The sequence below is a fragment of the Crocodylus siamensis genome, chromosome 2 (assembly GCF_052110815.1).
Source record: "Crocodylus siamensis isolate JL-2025a chromosome 2, ASM5211081v1, whole genome shotgun sequence".
Classification (NCBI taxonomy): Eukaryota; Metazoa; Chordata; order Crocodylia; family Crocodylidae; genus Crocodylus; species Crocodylus siamensis.
The window spans coordinates 93,443,625-93,463,924 of record NC_143396.1 but is presented as its reverse complement, the minus strand read 5'-3'; the positions used below and the strand labels follow the sequence as shown (position 1 = coordinate 93,463,924).

Genomic DNA, 20,300 nt, shown 5'->3' with positions numbered 1-20,300 from the left:
GATCAACTGTCTGCTAGTCAGAAATATACATGACTGGTAGAAGGAATAGAAATATATCTGTGGTATAAAAATAGACTGGTTTGTTGAGCCATAATAAGTTCACAATCTGCAGAATTATGACCCTACTGATAGTCTATGTTAACAAAAGCTTGCTCTTTAATTATCTGCATTGCATTCAGCTGCTGTTTCCCTCCTAAACTCAATTACAATGCTAATAGCAGCTGTGCTGCCATTGTTTGTTGCAATTCATTCTAAAGAAGTTTGATTGGATGTCACTGGTTTTCTTGACTAAGTGTGCAAGGTTAAAGTATCCACCATCACTAATAGCCTTCAGCTCTTTCCAAGATTATACCAATTATTTATATAATTATATGTTATACATCATACAAAATTATTATTCTCTATTATTTCCAAATGATAGCTCTTGATCAGAGAAGACACTGAACAAAAGAATATAGTTTTATTGTCTTCAGGTATTTTAAACTGTAGTGGTGATTATCTTCTCACCATTCTCTATCCCCATGTTAGTCAACATGCAACAAGTCTTCCATTAGACTGAAAAAAATGTCATTTCATTCCAGAATCCCTATTGTTTTCAATTATAGTTCTTTGTTTGCTGACCATTCAGTATTTCCACGTCTCTAAGCAGTCATGTTTGAAAGAGCAATTATACTATTTATAATACTTCAGGTTTTGTTGTGCTACTTTTTGACAGGCAATGCTTTGATGATTTAATATTATAATCATAATAGCTATTGGACATGTGCTTTCTAAGTAACATTATCAGCTATGTAACTGAAAAAAACCCATCACATTACTTGTACAATATAAGAATTTATGGTATAATTTATTTCAAATCATTTATGTTGGGATGGGCCCAAGTAAATGACTGAATGCCTCCAAGCTTTGAGATGTAGTTTGTTAACCTGGATCTGTTGACTTTATATTACTGTTGTAAACATCACTGTGCTTCATCCCTGGCAATGGCTTCATCATTATTCAATTTGTTTTAAAAACAACCCAGGATATTAAAAGAACATGTTTAAGACTGCACAGTTAGGAAATGATAGAATCAATGTTATCTTACAACCTTAACTCTGTATCCTTATGCGCATGCATTAAGATACTGTCTTTATTATATGATCACACATTTTTTTTCTATTGGACTGCTGTCTCAATCAGTACACAGGATGAATGAGTTCAGGGGATGAATTGGGTCTGTGTAGTGAAGCAGACTGTTTCTATGACTCCTGCTTTGTAGCAGAAGCTGGAAGGTGTATATTGAAGAAAGCAAACAGAGAAAAGATGTTTATACTGCTAAGGCATTTGAGTGCTGAAAAGTTTTTAGGTGACCAATGTTGTAAACAGTCATATAATGAGATTTTCCAAATCACCATGGGTGCTGAGAATTAAGTGCCTAACCATTTTTGAAAAACTTGTAAGGCTCTTTTCTTTACATTTACATACCTACATACTTACACAAATTTGGTCTTCTTTGTTTCAGTTCTCTGTCTCTAAAATGGGGAACAATTCCACATTACGTGAGAGGGGTGTTGTGAAGTACTCAAATATTTTAGTGATGAGCAGCACAGAAAAGCCTATGAAGAAATCTGTCTTTAGAGCAGAGTTTGAACAATACACAATAAATAAGGCATGGAGTACTGCATTATACAATAAAAGGATATATACCTTCAATATTTGGAAATAACAGATGATCACTAAGTGAGCACTTTCTCTTCTGAGCACTGAATGAAGAAGGGATTCTGTGGAAAAAGAGAATATATGCTGATGTCATGAAAGACTGTTATCATGATGATCACGCATAAGGAAGTCTAATGTTTGAGTCCTTAACGTTGCAACCTTTTTTTTCCGTACATTGTTCTCCTGTGTGCAATATTTTATAAACTGTTGATTGCCTTTGGCTTGGGAAAATATATTATCTAACCTGTAATTTTTCCACTTGTTATTTATAGAGGCACCTTAAACTTGTGGCAATAATTCCTTAGCAGGACCTTAAGATGTCATATGGCCAAATTAGAAAAGTGCTTAATCCACTTTTATGTCCAGTATTGCTTACCCAGTGCTTGTACTGAAATCCCCTGACAAAGAAGTATGAATTTGGGTAATGGGACAAGTCTGTAATGCTGATGAAAATAAATGTTAAATGTATTTTAACAGAGCTTCAGTAGCGTAATCCATTTAAAAGCAAATTGTTTATCTGTTCCAACTATCACAGAGTATGCAATGTGAAAATATATGTTAGACTTATGCCCTATATTTAAAAAGTACACCAGGTGTAAAGTTTAATTATACTGGGTGCATCTAGACATGTGTTTTACTGCAGAGTAGATTAATCAGCTCTGCAGGAAAGCATCACAAGTCTACCGTGTGCTGGTACTAGGGAACCAGCATGTGCTGGTACTAGGGAACAGTAAATTAATTAACTCCACTGTAAGATAGTACTGTTGGGTACAGTGCTATTTTACAGTGGAGTAACTTACTGTGCTGAAATGCATGTGTAGATGCTGATTTTGCCTAGTCAGCCCAGCTAGCCAGAGGTCTGCTCCGCTCTAGCTCAAATTGCTGCTGTTTTGGGTACATGTGTGGATGCTGCACATGGGAACAATTTCCTCCAGCTCAAATGGCTCCAGAGTTTATTGCATTGCGTTAATTGCACATGTAGATGCACTATGTCATGAAATACCTGAAAATCCTAAAATATGTGTATTTTAATTGTGCTCATAGTACTCATAGTATAAATTTGCATTCAGTGCTTTTTTCTAGATTAAGGAAGTTTCCTGCATGCATCTAGACTCTTACCTTAATATCTTAAGTTAGTTAATATCTTACCTTAATAACTTCAGTTAGTTTCACTGAGCCCATCATCCCACCTCTACTATGTATGTATACAAATTAGCCTTTCCCTGAGACTCACACTAAGTGTTAGTCTTCTTATGACTGCTCACTTGGAGCAGCTTGAATAAGCCCACCATGAAGCATTAGTGCCAAAGCCTCTCTGATTCACCTCTTACGTTAACATTTTAAAAATAATTTAATGAATTTGAGGAGTTTATTTGGTGTGTGTAGTTTGTATATCTTTCCAATATTTGTTTTGTTTATTCTTGTATCTGCAAAACTAAAAGGAGAGAAACTGAGAAGTACTAAATAAAATCCCAAACTAGTCCATAAAAATATTAGTATTTTGGCATTAGAGATCAAGTCTAATCACCTTGCCTTCCTTTTTCCCCTCTGATCATTGTTATTAGCTTGATTTTTTGCTCATTTTTAGTTCTTAACCTTAAGAAGTGTTAATACATGCTTCTTTCCTTAACATGTACTATGTGAAAATGTGAAAATGTTCTGTGTATATTTTGCTCTCCTAATTCCACGTATATTTGTTCCGTTTACAAATTGCAGCCCAAGTCCACCAATGAACATGGAAAAATAAATCATTTTGGCTGCCCATGGGGAAAAAATACAAGATTCAATAAACAATGAAAAAAAAACCCTATTGGTAGATTAATTGAAAAATATTTTAGTAATAATGAACAGAAGATCCTATACATTATTAATACAATTTTATTTCTTTTGAAATATTAACAATAATTATTAACAATAATTAACTGAAATTACATATTATCCTATTTGAGTTATTACTAATTATAATAACTTGGAAGGAAAGCAGTTTTTTCCTTTTATTTTTTACAGTAAACATAAATGATCAGTGCACATTTTTTCAATACTTCCACTAATACAGGGGAGCCAAGATAGGTGAACTCTACCAAGTAAATTACAGCAATTAGCTAATTTCACAGTAGTACAGAAATAAGCTAGTTTGGTTTACAGGGAGATATTAAAAAAGACAAATATCTTTTGATTCTAATGTTGTTCTAAAAGATAATTTACAAGAATACAAAAAAATTAATAAAAAGCAAAACAAGAATGATTACCTGCTATTCACTGACAAAGGAAACAATAAAGATGGATCTTGTTAAAGTGCCAGTTAATTGTCAGATTAGTTGTTGAAAAAAGTATGAAATGTTATTTTTGTTTGAAAAGAAAATAGCAATAAAAGTCATAGGGAAAATTTTCAAAAGCAGCCAAGCAATTTAAGAAAAATGGGATTTGTGTACCTAAATCCTTTTGTTGCACTTACTCTCCCCTTTGTGTTCTGCCTATTTTCTCTCTATGTTGCAGTCCTGCAAAAATTACAGGGGTACTACATGTCATGTATTGTGTGGTGTCCTTCAGTGGAAGGACCACAGTTTATCAAATCAGTGGAAGGTCTCTCAGGAGACTTCTGTGCAATTACTTCTAGGCTCCTATTCACCAAAGCAGTTTAGCACTGGCTAAATTCTCCATCCATGTCTGAACTGAACTTATATTCTGTTACAGGTTTAAACCAGTTTCTGATCACTTAAACAGGTTTATGTGTAAATTCTGTCTCTAGCCCAAATTTATGTTCAAATCCAATTTAGGTCAATGGGATTTTAACATATTCTTAAAATCAAGCATGTGTTAGCAGGGGTGTGCAAAACGGGCCGTATTCAATTTGGATTCAGATTTGGCCTGAATCGGGGACAATGATTTGATTAGCTGATTTAGATCACTGTCCCCAGTTTGATTTGGCTGCATCCGAATCTGAAGATTCAATGCTGATTTGGAGAATCAGTGATTCAGCCATATAAGCAGTTTTAAATGATTTTTCTACATACCTCGAGGTACCAGGTGCAGCTCATGAATGCTGTGATGCTGGAGCAGATGGAGAGTCCCACAGGAGCTCAGCCCCCGACCCACCCGTGTGCTCAGATGTGAACCCTGAAGTACTTCTGGTCCACTTCTGCGTCTGCTGGAGAGCACATGGGGCCCTCCCCTGTGCCCTCCTGGCTCAGCAATCAGCCATGGGGAAACCCAGGGTGCCTCCACAGACCCAAGAGGCACCAGTTGCTGAGCTGGGGAGGGGGCGGAAGTGCTTCTAGTCCATCTCCGGGTCTGCTGCCATGTGCTGGGGACCCCCCCATGCTCCTGTGGGATGCTCCATCTGCCCCAGCATCACAGCATTCATAAGCTGCCTGGTACCTTGAGGGATGTAGAAAAAAGATTTAAAGCTGTGTCCATGTCCAAATCACCAAATCTTTCTGAATCTTTCCGAATTGATTTGGAGGGTTCTGATTCGATTTGGAGCGATGAAAGGGTTTCCTGATTCGATTTGGATTCGGAGCTTGAGACACTGAATCAAGCTGAATCTCTGCCAAATCAAATCAGGGACCAAAGCTTTAGTGATTAGGTACAGCCCTAGTGATTAGGTACTTTGGTCAATATGTATAGTGTTGTTGAAATAGAGCCAGCATGTAAGCCTTTATAGGATCAGTGGCTTAGTGATTCTATAATTCCTGCTACAGAAGACCAACTCTTTTCTTCAAATTCCATAAACAACACTTTTTCCCATTTCAATTTTGTTTTTACGTATCCCCAACTAAATCTAAATCTGTAGTCCACATTTTCAAAGTTCTTTGCTGTAGCAAGAAGCAGATATTGACTTATGTTGAGAGTATAAAGATTTATTGACTTAAGAGGCAAATTTTGACCAAGGCAATTCAGAGATCAATATTTACTTCAAGGGATAATAAATCTGGATGTTCACCAGTACTTGAAGGCAATGTAAAGTTACAGATATTCTGATCTCTTCAGAACCATTTGGAAATCTTTCATATAGCTGTTAACTATAAACTTCCTGTGACCAGCCTAAAAGAGATAAAAGGATAGAAGACTCATCCAGTCAAGTCAATTGAACACTTTTCCATGAGCTGGATATATCCAGTGGATCTTTCCCTTTCACGGTTATTTTTAAAACCTTTTGTAATTTGTGCAGCTGTCTTCTGAATCTCTACATTTTGCATGTTGTAATTGAAAGAGAATATAGTACTTTGCTGGTGACCTAAGCAAGTGGAGTGGTGCATGGTACTATATAATGGGTAATTCCTATGTCCCATCATAGTATATTTTACATTTCTTGCATATCAGGACAATTAGTTCAAATCCAATTTCTTGTGATGCTCCCCAGCCTGGGGTGCACCGTTAGATTTAACTGAGTTTATGTAACTGCTATCATAATATTTTACCCTTGATGGAACAACCTGTGAATATAATGAAATTGTTTTTAAAGCAATTATAACCAGTTCTGCTTCAATTACTTCTCTTAATCTATGTGCAATATTTTTATTTTATTAACAAAACCCAATACAGCACTTCATTTTGGGAAGAGTTTTGTACTGTTAACTCAATTTTCAAATCCTTCTTTCTGGTATTACACACTAGTCCATATTTTCCTATTTTATATTTGTGAATTTGAATATGTATTCCTGTTTCAGACACTTTTAATTTGGCCTTATGGAATCTCATTGTACTGATTTTTTTCTCAAGCTTTTGAGATGTGTTTACCTTGCAAGTATTTATGGGACATATATTAGGAACCAAAAGATAATGGTCTTGTAACACAGTTGTGTGTGGGAATTATCCATGATCCTGGTCCTACTGTAGCAAAACCTGAAACTCCAGTTGAACAGCGTACTCCCCCCCATATCTTTTCAGCTGTTAGTAAAGAATAATGACAAGAGCCATTTATAATGGTGTTCAATTATTTAGTAAAATATGTTCCATCGAGTCTACATTTCTCTAATTTCCCTGTTAGATTGTTGTGTAGAATAGTAATACCATCTCTTATTACCATCTCTCACATATTACTCTTATATATAACCCTGCAATCCCAAAAGGTTCTTTTCATCTGTGGATCTCAAAGCACTTTAAAAAGAGGCAAGTATTACATTAAGAGAGGTGGAAACTGAGGCATGGAGAGGGGAAGCAATTTGCCTGAAGTTATCCAGGAATACAGGGAAGAGAAGAAAGATCTTTTGAGTCCCAGCTCACTGAACAATGTACTAAGCTACACTGCCTCCACTGTATAAGCTATCCTCTCATTCTTTTCATCTCTAGGAAATTGAGGGGGAAATGTCACTGCAGTGTTTTATAAAGTCATAATAATTGGGGCACAAACTTAAGTCCAGCAAGAGTGGTGGAGCAGGAAAACTGGTGAGTGGGAAGAAAGCACTTAAAAGTAGCACTTGCACTCATTTTACGAAATGTAGCCAAGCACTAACAGCAGCCTCCAAATCGGGCTGATAGGAAGAACCTGAGCAAATAATCTTTTAATCAAGCCATGTTGTGTAGCTTGTTTATGGCTGGACTAGCTGCCTCCTTTGCCCATCAGAGGTCTGCATACCAGTATTCTGTTTCTTCTATCTGTATGCAAAAGTAGAAGAAAATGACTCTCTGTGCTTTTCTGCCCCTTACGTGTATCAGCACAGAGGCAGGTGGAATTTAACCTTTAATCTTTATTCTGTGTTGAGATGTAACATGCACATTTTTCTTTATGCCACATTCAGTTAATTCTGCTGGGACAAAAATCACGCTAGGGTAATTAGCAAAAATAGGTAATTGATTTTAAGAAAGAAATGGGAGAAAGATATTGCATATCTGAATTCAAATTTAGAAATGGCTTTCAAATCAAAAGACCAATTTAACTGTTGATCTTCTTGAAAAAGCAATCTTTATTTGTAAAGATACAGAAAGCATACTTTTCATTGAACACCAAAGGATGGAGATAGGAATATATGGGGTATCTGGGAATAACTAAGAACAAAATCATCAAAGGATCCAATTATATATTTCCTAATTAACTTATCTGTGTGTGACGGGCTGGCTGGCAGTGACCTGGCCCATGGGTTTTGGAAGGGCAAAAGATGACTGGAGGACTTGGGATTCCCTTTTCGCACCAATCAGGCCCCAGAGACTCACCCCCCTGTGTCCCAATTGGCTCCTTGGGTCACCTGGAGGGGGATAAAAGGGGCAGCATGAGCTGATGCAGGAGAGAGACCAGTGAGGGATCACAAGGAAGGTGCTTCACACAGCTGGTAAGAGCTGAGCCAGCGGGGCAGGAGCAGTGCCCCAGAAGACCCTGAAAGAGCAGGACCTGCAGGCAGCAGTGGGGCCCTCAGCAGTGTGGTGTGTGGCTGGCAAGAGAGGCCCCCACTAGGCTCCAGGATCCCCCTAGGAGAGGCTCCCCAGCTCCAGGAAGGATCTGAGCAGTGACCTAAGGGGGTTTCAACTCTGCTTCCAGCTCCTCCAATCAGAGGCCAGGCAGCTTGATGTGAGGCCAAGGCTCTGGAAAGCTCAAGACCCCTAGCCAGCTGGTATAGTGCTACTGGTGGTGGCTGAGTGGTTGTGTTCTTGCCTACCATGTGGGAGATCTGGGTTCAAGTCCTAGCAGAGGTGACTTGGGGTGAGTGAGATAACAAGAAGTAGATCTTCTTGCAGTGGAAAGGGGCCATTGTGTTTTCCCCCATTTCTCCCCCTCTCGGTACCAAAGCCCTATGTTTCCTTTCATTTGACATTTTGCATCTTCTGCCTTTTTATTTTTCACCAACCCATACTGTTTGTTCTGCTGTTTGTATTTTATATTTTGTTAACCCTGTTTATTGTCAATGATTGTAAGTGTCTAACCTTTGTTGAATCCTGTCCCCTTGGGGTATTGTAATGTCCACTATACCTTCTGATTTATGCCTTTTATGTTCCCAGTATTAAAAGGTATATGGTTAAGTCCCCTTTGGTGGTTTGGCTCTGCTCTATGGGGAGGAGAGTCCCTACACCTCCCACAGTGCTTGTGCACCTGCTTCGATCCCTTCAATTGGAGAAAGGGTACTTCCTGGAGTACTGCCTGGGTTACATGTGCAAAGTATTTAAATGCTTGATTAGAGAAAAAGAAAAAGGGTTTCCTAGGCTCTATATCCTGGAGGAAGGAAAATAAACTTTTTCTTAACTAGTGTCAGCATGAAAGGGATCCTGGAAATGACAGGCAATGGATTTTTTTTTAACTGTCTGAAACAATTCAAATCAAAATCTGCAGTTGTAGTTAGTGCTTAAATTATTTCTGTGACTGCTGAACTTATATATGAGCATGTTTCTAGTTTAGGTTTATATATGTTCACAAAATTCATTTTCTGCCTTCCTCTGTATGTTGTAGACCTTCTGTAGTGTACTGTGCCGGCAATTTAAAGCCTACTATTTAACAGATGTAGACTGATAGGTCCAATATTCTTTACTATATGAATGGTGTTGAAGGGGCATAACTAAAATAAAGTTTGCCTGCCCAAGGGCTGAGAGGCAATGGAAAATGGATGTGTGGCTCATTTGTCTTGAAGTCTGATAAAAGCTGGATATTGTATTTTCCAATATAAGTGAGAGTGCCTGCGGGAAATCTCATTGTGTGAGGATGTTGAGTTGTGATGATGGTACTGAGCAGGAGGCACATGTAAGATAATAAATGTAATAGACATGCTTTGTCTTTGCCAATCCAAGTATCTAATGTTGATCACCTTTCACCAGGCCTTTGTAGAGGCTTCCAAAATGACTTTTGCTATCTAGCTTAGCAATTTGAATTTGATTTTTTAGTTCTCACATTTCCCTTACTTAAGTCAATTTAATTCTGTTCTCTCAGACTTTTTTAGAAAAGGGAAGCCAGGAAGGTTTATGAAAGTTTTTAAGAGAAATGGTTGATAATATATGATCTGCAAGTGAAGGTCAATTAGCAAGCAGGATTTAGGTGTTGCTATGGTCATCACTGCAATGTCTAATTTTTGGACACTGTGCTGCCTAAGTAAATGTATAATCCAAGCCCAGCTGCTGAGCTGCACCATAGAATGCAGGGATAAATCGGGTACCTAAAAAGTGATTCTCCAAAGTCAATATGCTGAATGGATAATAGTGGTGGTAAAGGGGTTGGGAAGCCCTCTTGACTTACCAGAGGAGTCAAGGAGAGTTTAAAAAAGAAAAGGGAGTCTTACAGGCAATGGAAACAAGGGATAGTCACCGAAGAGTAATACACAAGTATAGCCCATATTTGTAGGGAAGATAAGGAAGGCAAAGGCAGCAACTGGGATCAGGTTGGTGACCAAAATCAAGGACAATAAGAAGTCCTTCTTTAGTTATATAGGGAGCAGGAGGAAGACCAAGGGAAATGTAGGGCCCTTGCATAATAGGATGGGACAGCTGATAATAAACAGTCAGGAGGGAGCTGAATTCTTTAATTAATACTTTGTTTTGGTGTACAACTGGTGGTCACCTGCCTGGTTGGATACTGAAGGGATGCTGTGGGGGTGGGGGTGGGGGAGTGATTGCCAAACAATGGTTAGTGTCAAACTGCTAAGAGAGCACTCAGAGTGGCTGAATGTTTTCAAGTCAGCAGGACCAACCAGGGAGAAGCGCTTGACCAGGAATTCTTGGGTCAGCTCACAGAGGTAGTGAAGGCTAAGGATGTGGTTGTCATGGGGGACCTGAATTTCCCGGACATCTGCTGGGAAGAGCAGTCAGCCAGGTCTGAACGCTCATGTATGTTCTTGGCCAGAGTGCAGGACCTCCATCTAACCCAGGAGGTGCACAGCCCCACCAGGGGGGACGCCTTGTTGGACCTAGTGCTGGCCACGGGTGATGACCTGGTGAGGGGGCTGCGAGTGCTCGACCACCTGGGCGACAGTGATCATCGCCTGCTGGAATTCACCATCCAGCGCAAGGTGGCAAAGGCATGCAGTAAGGCAGCGGCCCTAGATTTTAGGAGGGCAGACTTCAATGAGCTAAAGAGGATAGTTGGAGAAGCGCTGAGGTCCCGGAGGGGAGGGCAGCCAGGTGTCCAAGGAGAGTGTTCGCTCCTTAAGGAGACGATCCTCCAAGCCCAAAGGAAGGTAATCCCAATGAGGATCAAAGGGAGCAGGAGAGCACACAAGCCTCTGTGGCTCACCAGAAGAATCTGGGACTGTCTCCTTGCTAAAAAGGAGGCTTATACCCAGTGGAAAGAAGGGGTCATCACCAGGGAGGGCTATTCTGCAGTTGCTCAGGGATGTAGGGGGGCAGTTAGGAAGGCCAAGGCAGAGATGGAACTGGGACTGGCTTCCCAGATTAAGGACAATAAAAAGTCTTTTTTTAAATATGTAGGGGGTAAAAAGAAGGTCCTGGGTAATGTGCGGCCCTTGCAGGATGACATGGGTAACTTGGTCGTCACACCAGGCAACAAAGCTAACATGTTTAATGATTTCTTTGCCTCCGTCTTCCTAAGTAGAGACCAGAACAGCCACCTCCCTGCTGGGCCCCCCTCGGGCCCTGGGGGAGGCACACCTGGGCCACGGGTTAGCAAGGATTTAGTTAGGGAGCTTCTGGAGGGGTTGGACATATTCAAGTCAGCTGGCCCGGATGATCTCCACCCTAGAGTTCTAAAGGAACTGGCCGAGGTCATTGCAAGTCCCCTGGCACAGCTTTATGAGCACTTGTGGTGCTCTGGTGAGGTACTGGAGGACTGGAAGAGGGCCAACGTAGTCCCCTTCTTCAAAAAAGGCAGGAAAGAAGACCCAGGAAACTATAGGCCAGTTAGTCTCACCTTGATCCTAGGCAAGCTGTTCGAGAAAATTATGCTGGCACATATCCAGGAGGGGCCAGCAGGAGACTGCATGCTTAGGGGCAACCAACGTGGGTTCATCAGTGGCAGGTCCTGTCAGACCAACCTGGTGGCCTTTTACGATCAGATCACCAGATCATTAGATGCAGGGGTAGAAGTGGACATAGTCTTACTGGACTTCCGGAAGGCTTTTGACACTGTCTCTCACCCTGTTCTCATCAAGAAACTGGGGGGCTGTGGTGTAGACACCCACACAGTCAAATGGGTTGCCAACCGGCTGGAGGGCCACGCCCAGAGGGTGGTAGTGGATGGATCCTTCTCAACCTGGAAGGATGTGGGCAGTGGGGTTCCACAGGGCTCGGTCCTCGGGCCTGCACTGTTCAACATCTTCGTCAGCGATTTGGATGAGGGGGTAAAAAGCACCCTGTTCAAATTTGCTGATGACACTAAGATGTGGGGGGATGTGGGAACATTGGAAGGATGCAACAGGATACAATCAGACCTAGACAGGTTAGAAGGGTGGGCGGACGAGAATAGGATGGGTTTCAACACAGACAAGTGCAAGGTGATGCACCTGGGGAGGAACAACCGGCACCATACCTACAGGTTGGGGAACTCCCCTCTTGTCAGCACAGAGGTGGAAAGGGATCTGGGGGTCATCATTGACTCCAAGATGAACATGGGCCGGCAGTGTGAAGAGGCAGTAAGGAAGGCCAACCGCACCTTGGCATGTATCCACAGATGCATCTCGAGCAGGTCCAAGGAGGTGATCCTCCCCCTCTATGTGGCACTGGTCAGGCCGCAGTTGGAGTATTGCGTCCAATTCTGGGCGCCGCACTTCAAGAGGGATGTGGACAGCATGGAGAGGGTCCAGAGGAGGGCCACTCGTATGATCAGGGGACAACAGGGCAGGCCGTATGAGGACAGGCTGCGGGACCTGAACGTGTTCAGCCTCCAAAAGAGAAGGCTGAGGGGGGATCTTGTGGCCTGTTATAAACTAGTCAGGGGGGATCAGCAGGCATTGGGGGAGTCACTGTTTCCCCGAGCACCGCCAGGAGTGACCAGGAATAACGGTCACAAGCTGGGAGAGGGTAGGTTTAGGTTAGATATCAGGAGGTGCTACTTCACAGTCAGGGCAGCTAGGGCCTGGAACCAGCTTCCAAGAGAAGTAGTGCAGGCTCCTACCCTGGGGGTGTTTAAGAGGAGGTTAGATGAACATCTTGCTGGGGTCATTTGACCCCAGTATTCTTTCCTGCCATGGCAGGGGGTCGGACTAGATGATCTGCTCAGGTCCCTTCCGACCCTACAAACTATGAAACTATGACCATATGGACTACACCTGAGAGTGCTGAAGAAATTGGCTGAAGTTATTGTGGGATCATTGGTGAAGGTATTTGAAGACTCATGGTGCTCAGGACAGGTCCCAGAAGACTGGAAAAGGGCCAGTGTGTTACCAGTCTTCAAGAAGAGGAGGAGGGAGGATAAAACTGGGTAAAATTTTGGAAAAAATTCTCAAGAAGTCAATTTGTGAGAGACTGCCAGAAGGCATGATGCTGAAGGATAGCCAACATCATTTCACTGTGGGGAGGTCGTGTCTGGCCAACCTCATCTCCTTCTATGTTCGAGTCATGAACTGCTTAGATGTGGGAGATGTGGTTGATGCCATATACTTGGATTTTAAAAAGGTCTTCAGTATGGCCTCCTATGATGCTTTTATAAAAAAACTGGGGGATTGTGGGCTGGCAGAGTCCATGGTCAGGTGGGCTTGGAACTGGCTAAGGGGCTGAACCCACAAAGTGTTAGTGGGTGGGTCTGTATTGTCTTGGTGGGAGGTGACCAGTGTTGTCCCATAGTGTTTGGTCCTTGCCCCATGCTGTTCAGTATCTTTATCAGCAATTTAGATAAGGATGTGGAAAGCACGCTGGTCAAGTTTGTGGATGATACTAAGTTATGCGGAAAAGTCATGCTAGGGGATAGGATGTGGATCCGAACAGACCTGGACAAGTTGGAAATGTGGGTGGAGTGGATCTGGATGCAGTTCAATAGGGATAAATGCAGAACGCTTCACCTGGGGAGAAGTAATTAGCGACATGAATATAGGTTAGGAGGAAATGTCCTGGCCAGTACAATGGCTGAAAGGGACCTTGGGATTATGTTTGATCACAGGATGAACATGAGCTGCCAGTGCAATTCTGTAGTCAACAAAGCTAATAGCTTTTTGGCGTGCATTAGCTGATGCATTGTAAGCAGGGCTAAACAAGTGATACTTCCTCTCTACTTGGTGCTGGTGAGACCCCAGCGGGTGTACCATGTCCAGTTCTGGGCACAACACTTCAAAAAAGACATGGAGAATCTTGAAAGGGTCCAGAGAAGGGCCACAGGAATGAATAACGGCCTAGCAGGCAAACCTTATAAGGAAAGATTAAGAGATCTGGGACTGTTCAGCCTGGGGAAGAGAAGCCTGAAGGGGGACTTGGTGGCCATCTATAAGTATATAGGGGTGCATATCAGGAGCTAGGAGAAAAACTGTTCACTAGGGTGTCCCAGGGGAGGACAAAAAGCAATGGCCATAAACTGTTAGAGAATGGTTTCAGGTTGGATGTAAGTAAGAACTGCTTTATGGTAAGGGTAGCTAGAATCTAGAATAGACTTCCCAAGAAGGTGGTGCAGTCCCCAACCTTGGAAGTCTTCAAGCGGAGACTGGACAGACACCTTGCTGATATCAGGTGAGGAGATAGCTTTAGGTTTCAAACTTTGGACTATTGTGTATATATGAATTGTCTTTGTAAGCGGTAAAGACAGATGATGATTTTTTTGCATTAAATACTAGGGCTTTTTTCAAATCTATTTAACAAATTAAAAAACCATTTTTAAACAAAGTATTATGTTCTAGAGAGAGGTCATAAACAATCTACTTAATGAGTCTTGCAGCTCATGTTTTTAGTCAAATTTTAATGAACTTTTTTTGTCCTTTTCTTTGTCATGTACTGTGGACATTTAATTATGATACCAGAGATCAATGATCCCTACATTTATTTTCCTAGATCATATCACTTGGTGACGTGCCTCTGAAATGCTTTCTTAGCAGCTTTGCCCTTCAACTATGAATCCTGATCCTGTACTTCCTCATTAATGATCTTGGAGTGCTTACATTATTGCTTAAGAGAAAATATTCAGTGTAAGATAGTTCTATTAATTTTAGAATAGAGACAGTCTATTTAGACTCCCCTTTGCTTGTTCAAGGGGTAGAACATTTTTCATTTTGATAAATGAATTGCCTTGTTTATAATGGTTTTTTTTACTAATGAGTAGGAAAAAAAGCCTTTTTAAATAAAAATGGCATGACAAAAATTGTGATGTTTTCTTACTTCATACTAAAGAAAATGAAATACTTTGTGAAGTGATTTTATTGAATGGTGATGACAGTTCAGATTTGGGAGTTGAGACTTTCAGTTTAATTGTTAATGCATATGAATCCTTTTGCTTCTAGATCTGATTTTCTTGGCATACATGGATTGTTAACAACCAAAAGTTTTTATGACTGGATATCAGAAGGCAGGGCAGGGTGAACCCTTACATGGTATTACAGGTTACTTGTATAATTTTTAAAATCTGTGGAATGTTGTCATCATAAAGTTAGAGCAGTTTCAGAGCAGCCACAGGTTAAGGCTTAATGCCCTCTCAGACCTCCACAACTGTGCCTTGTCACTAGAGGGCTGGTGAGCAGAGGCATAAACAGGAGCAGAGCCTGGACTCTTGCTCCTTTGCTTGATTTAGTGCTGGTTAGAGAATGAAGTCCTGAATTTATTCACATAGTAGGTATAGCATAGGCAGAAACAGAGCACGCTTTTGCCGATATGTCTCGGCTGTGGCCTAGAGGGAATGAAAAAGGTCTCCATGCCATCATCCCATCCTTGATTATTGTTCATGTGGTGACAGGGCCCAAACAGGCAAGATCCAGTGTTGTTTGTTTTCCAGTGTGAGAGAGGATTTTGAGCTTCCCTTGCAAAGTGCTTTGAAATATATGGATGACAATTTCATATAAGAGTTAAACATGGCTTTGGTAGGTGATTATTGCCTGACTAGGCTATTCTTGCTATTACCAGCTCCATGATTTCTCTTTAATTAAGCTGTTCAGAGTTCCTGGTCTCAGCTTGGAAGCAGGTAGAGGGGAGACCACTAGAGCACTGGAAGATGGGAAGGGGTAGAGCAGATAGGAGCTGTACATCCTTGGATGCTGGAGGAAAGCATTTTCTACTACCTTCATATACTACCTTTAAAAAGTAAAGTTGGCTTAACTTTCAGAAAGTTAATTTAACTATCAGAGCATATACATGTATGTAGACCAGAACCTATTTAAATGCAGTGCAAAATAATATACCTCTTGGTTTTATTACCTTGAGTCACATTAGTTAAGTTGACATAGCTCACAAGATGGCTGCCACCATGCCAACGAGCTGTATGTGTGTACACTCCAACATTGCTTAATCTAAGTTGACTTAGTTAAGTCACCTTATTTTAAGTTGACTTAGTACATGTGTGCACACCCTAAGGTGCCACCTGGCCCTACCTTTTCCCTAACTTCAGACTAACACAGCTGACTACCTCTCTCCAGTAGTAGAGATCAGAATAGTGGAAAGAGGTAATTGATTCATACAAATTTCTAGAAGATGCAACAATTGCTTACATGCCTACTATCTTTATAATGAACATTCTTACGATGAATTGTGTGGGGAGCTGATTGGCATGGAGAATGAACTTTGACATACTTCTAAAGGTGCTACCTCACATTGGTTATCAATACTACCAAGGTTGTACGGAGAAATTTACTTTTACCTTTCCTGTTCTATTAGCAAGACTAAGACTATCACTTTTCAGTGAAATACCCTATTTACTTTACAAATAAAAGCTGAGGAGAAATTACTTACATTGTATTTTCATGTAATATAATTCTGTAAATTATTGCATCTAAACTACTGAATTAACTTCTTCACATTTATTTTGTTAATGTGTAAAATATATCTACAAGTACAAAAGCCAAAATATCTTGAAAGTTCATAATTTCTGTAATTGGGGAAAATTACAGAAGAATAAACCTCTCTTCCTACATCAAATAATCCCAGTGCTTTCAAGCTGCATGCTTTTATTGCGGAGATCATGACATTTGATATTCTCTATAAAGCCTTAGCTGATGGAATCAGGATGTTGCGAAAGAACCTCTGCTTTCATACTTTAAAAAACTGTAAATTTCTGCCCTATATAGTTCTAAAGGAAAACTAGAAAACATGCAACCAAAACATTAACTCAAAAAACAAAAAATGAAAAGAAAATAATGCATGTCATTTAAAAAAAAAAGAAGAAGCTTAAGCTTGTCTGCTGATTTTTAGGACTGGTTAATGAATGGTTTGAGATTGCAGATTTAAGAATTGCCAACACTCCTCCACAAGGTGGAGGATATCAGAGAGATCAGCAGGTAACTAGGGGTGAACAAGAGGGGCCAACATAGCAAGAGTGCCCAAATCACCCTCTATGCCTGCAGTCCACACCCTGGCAGCATACTTATGCTGGGAACTCCAAAACAGTTCCTGGTTGCTGCTGATTTAAGAGCAACAGCTGGGGTGGGCAAAGCACACACAGTTGCAAGCAGTTGCTTAGCTGGGACTGTTTAGTAGTTCCCCAAATGGGTAAGGCTGCTGTCATCTCTTCTAATTCTTGAAACCTATGTACCCTGCTCTCATACTCATGGTCCAACCCACCTCCCCTATAGGTTTTGCTCCAAGTACCATCTCTGCTTGTTATGCCATTGAGAAAAAGAGAGAGTTCAGCAGTTCAGTGGGTGGGAAACTGGCTACGGAGTAGGACCCAGAGCATTCTCATGAATGGATCTGTGTTGTCCTGGTGCAAAGTGACCAGTGGTGTCCCTCAGGGGTCTGTGCCTGGACCAGTGCTTTTCAACATCTTTATCAATGATTTGGATGGGGGAGTGAAAATCTCATTGGCCAAGTTTGTGGACAACACCAAGTTATAGGGCAGTGTGGTCATGCCAGATGATAGGTTCCAGATACAGACGGACCTGGATAGGCTCAAGAGTCGGGCAGACTGGAACCAGATGAAGTTTAACATTTCCAAGTGTAAGGTGCTCCATCTGGGGAAAAACAACCCTCAACATACATACAGGCTGGGTGGTGACAGCTTGACTTACACCATGGCCGAAAGGGACCTAGGGGTAATGATTGACCATTGTATGAATATTAGCCATCAGTGTGAGGTGGTGGTCAGCAGGGCAAACAACACACTGGCATGCATCAACCAATGCATCTCATGTAAAACTAAGGAAATGATATTCCTGCTGTACTCAGCACTGGTCAGACCACAGTTGGAGTACAGCATCCAATTCTGGGTGCTGCACTTCAATAAGGATGTGCAAAAACTTGAGAAGGTCCAGAAAAGAGCTGCCTGTATGATCAGGGACCTGCAAGGCAATCCATGTGAGGAAAGGCTGAGGGACCTGGGCCTCTTTAGCCTAAAGAAGAGAAGGATGAGAGGGGACTTGATAGCAGCTTACTGCTATATCAGAGGAGTGCATCAGGATCTTGGTGAACAACTATTGACTAGGGTACCTCCAGGGAAGACCAGGACCAATGGATATAAATTAGGCTGCTTCAGGCTTAATACCAGGAAAAACTCCTTCACAGTCAGGGTGTCCAGACTGTGGAATAAACTCCCTCCAGAGATGGTGCAGTCATCTGGACCTGGAGGTTTTCAAGAGGAGACTAGACAGTCACCTCACTGGGGTCACCTAACCCCAGTTGTCTTCCTGCCTAGACCTGGGGGGCTGGACCCGATGATCTGCAAGGCCCCTTCCAGCCCCTATCAATCTATGAATCTATGAGAGCAAGCCTTTGCATCCTGCTTCAGTGGCTGGCATTTCCAGTTTGGCCACTTGAATTGTGGTGGCCTCATCTCTCTCCTGGAGATGTTTTGTATAGATAGCATCCTATCTTAAAATGCATTATACACTGGAGAGTCAATTTTCCACTCTATCAGGGCTTGGCTGTAGTATGGGGAATGAGCTGGTAAATAGCTGGTGATGTGGCTCCTTAATACTCAGCTATTCAGTCACAGCATCAATTAAAAATACAGTGACAATTTTAAATTACACCATTGACCTAAAGTTCCTTAAGTGCCTTAGATCACTGGAAAGTTAAGTGTAATGGCAGCTCACTCTGCTGTATCTACCCTCCTCTAATCCTACTTACTTCTTTTCCCACAACCTCCTTTAATTCAACAGTGCAAATCCCTCTCCATTTAAAGAGGCAAAACTTGTTGGACTAGTGATTTAACCCTCTTTATTTAATTAAAAGTTAATACTGTAGCCCATCCTTTTGTGAGTACAAAATCATCCTTTCTCACAGAAGTGCTCATTTCTGATCAGGTGGAAAGAAGTACTTGTATGAGAAAAAGTGACAGGCCAAAACCCTAATATGTTAGAAGCTTTGTGATGTTACACTTCCATTTTGTTCTTGTCATATCGTATCAGCATCTGCTGTTGGATATCATTGATTTTAATTATTGAAATTGCAATGAAAATGACTGCTCGCTTCAAATTGAGTTGTTTTTTTTAGTCGGATACTGTTGACAAATATTTCATTTTCTTAAATCCTTTATTGGACTAAAATATGAGAATAGTGCAGTTTAAGATAAATGGATGCTTAATATGTAGGCAGTGCTCTTTGAAGCGGCTGAAAAGAACCATGTAGCAATCTCCCATTGATTTTTCAACACCTTTGAAAATTTTAGAGATGAATATTACTGCACTGTGTTAAGCAACAGACTGGTTTAATTGTTAGACTAATGAGAAATGTAGGACTCTAACATTGTCACAAAGCCTGGTTTAGCAGTAAGAGCAACTTTAATTAAATCTTTAAATTGCCCACCTTTGCCCTGATTCTGTAATCACAGTCACCAGCATGGAACACAGAGTTCACATGAAACCCTAAAGACTTAGCCTGCACAGGTGCAGGGTTTCAGTTTAAGGGTTGCAGCAAACTTTGTGAGCATAAGATGAAGGGAAATACAGCTGTACAGCTACCACTATTGTCTATGGCAATTACATGTATGTATTAGAGGGAAGGATATGGCTCTATATTTGAAATGTATTTGTAGGGCATTGTAGTAATGCTGGCAATTTTTTTTCCAGGTTCTTCTCATGTAAAAGGAATAAAGAGGCATCAAGCTGTTGAAGTGGCTTTTATGCTATGCCCTCCTTCAGGGGCAGGACTAAAGAATGCAGTTACTGTTAAGTCAACGTGGGTGCAGCCTGTAGTGGATGGAAAAGAAGGATACAAATTTTTAGGTAATATTTTTGAACTATTAGGATGCAAGTATTGTCAGATGGCTGGGCGAATTTTTTTTTTTTTTTTAGCCCCTTGCATTGGGTAGGAAAGGTTATATGCACAGGTTACCTGTATATCCACATAGAAATGAAATGTATATGAAATTGAAGAATAAACATGTACTTTCTAAATTGTATGAAAGTGATTTCAAGATCCTGAGGTATAAGCAGCAATTTTAAGAGATCCCATTACATAAAAACCCCTCAGCATGAGGTAAAGGAATTTTTCTGTAAATATTTTAAACTTTTCTTTTTAACCTTTCAAAAGTCCAGTCTTCAGTTACATAAGTCTAAAAAATTCAGTGACAATGATGTATTTGTACCTCCTGGAGGATCAGGAAGTAGACAACCTATGGAACTCCATGCCACTTGAACACCAATTGTATAGTATCTACTTACTGTGAG

At 41.0% G+C, this 20,300-nt stretch overlaps 1 protein-coding gene across 1 annotated transcript in view; it reads left to right on the top strand.

Annotated features, from left to right (window-relative positions):
* IQCM (IQ motif containing M) overlaps window positions 1-20,300 on the top strand; it is a 137,656-nt gene that overhangs the window by 79,905 nt on the left and 37,451 nt on the right. Inside the window, exon 6 of the mRNA XM_090034516.1 lies at window positions 19,701-19,856. Coding sequence (XP_089890642.1) covers window positions 19,701-19,856 — 156 coding nt within the window. The remainder of the gene's footprint in view (window positions 1-19,700; window positions 19,857-20,300) is intronic.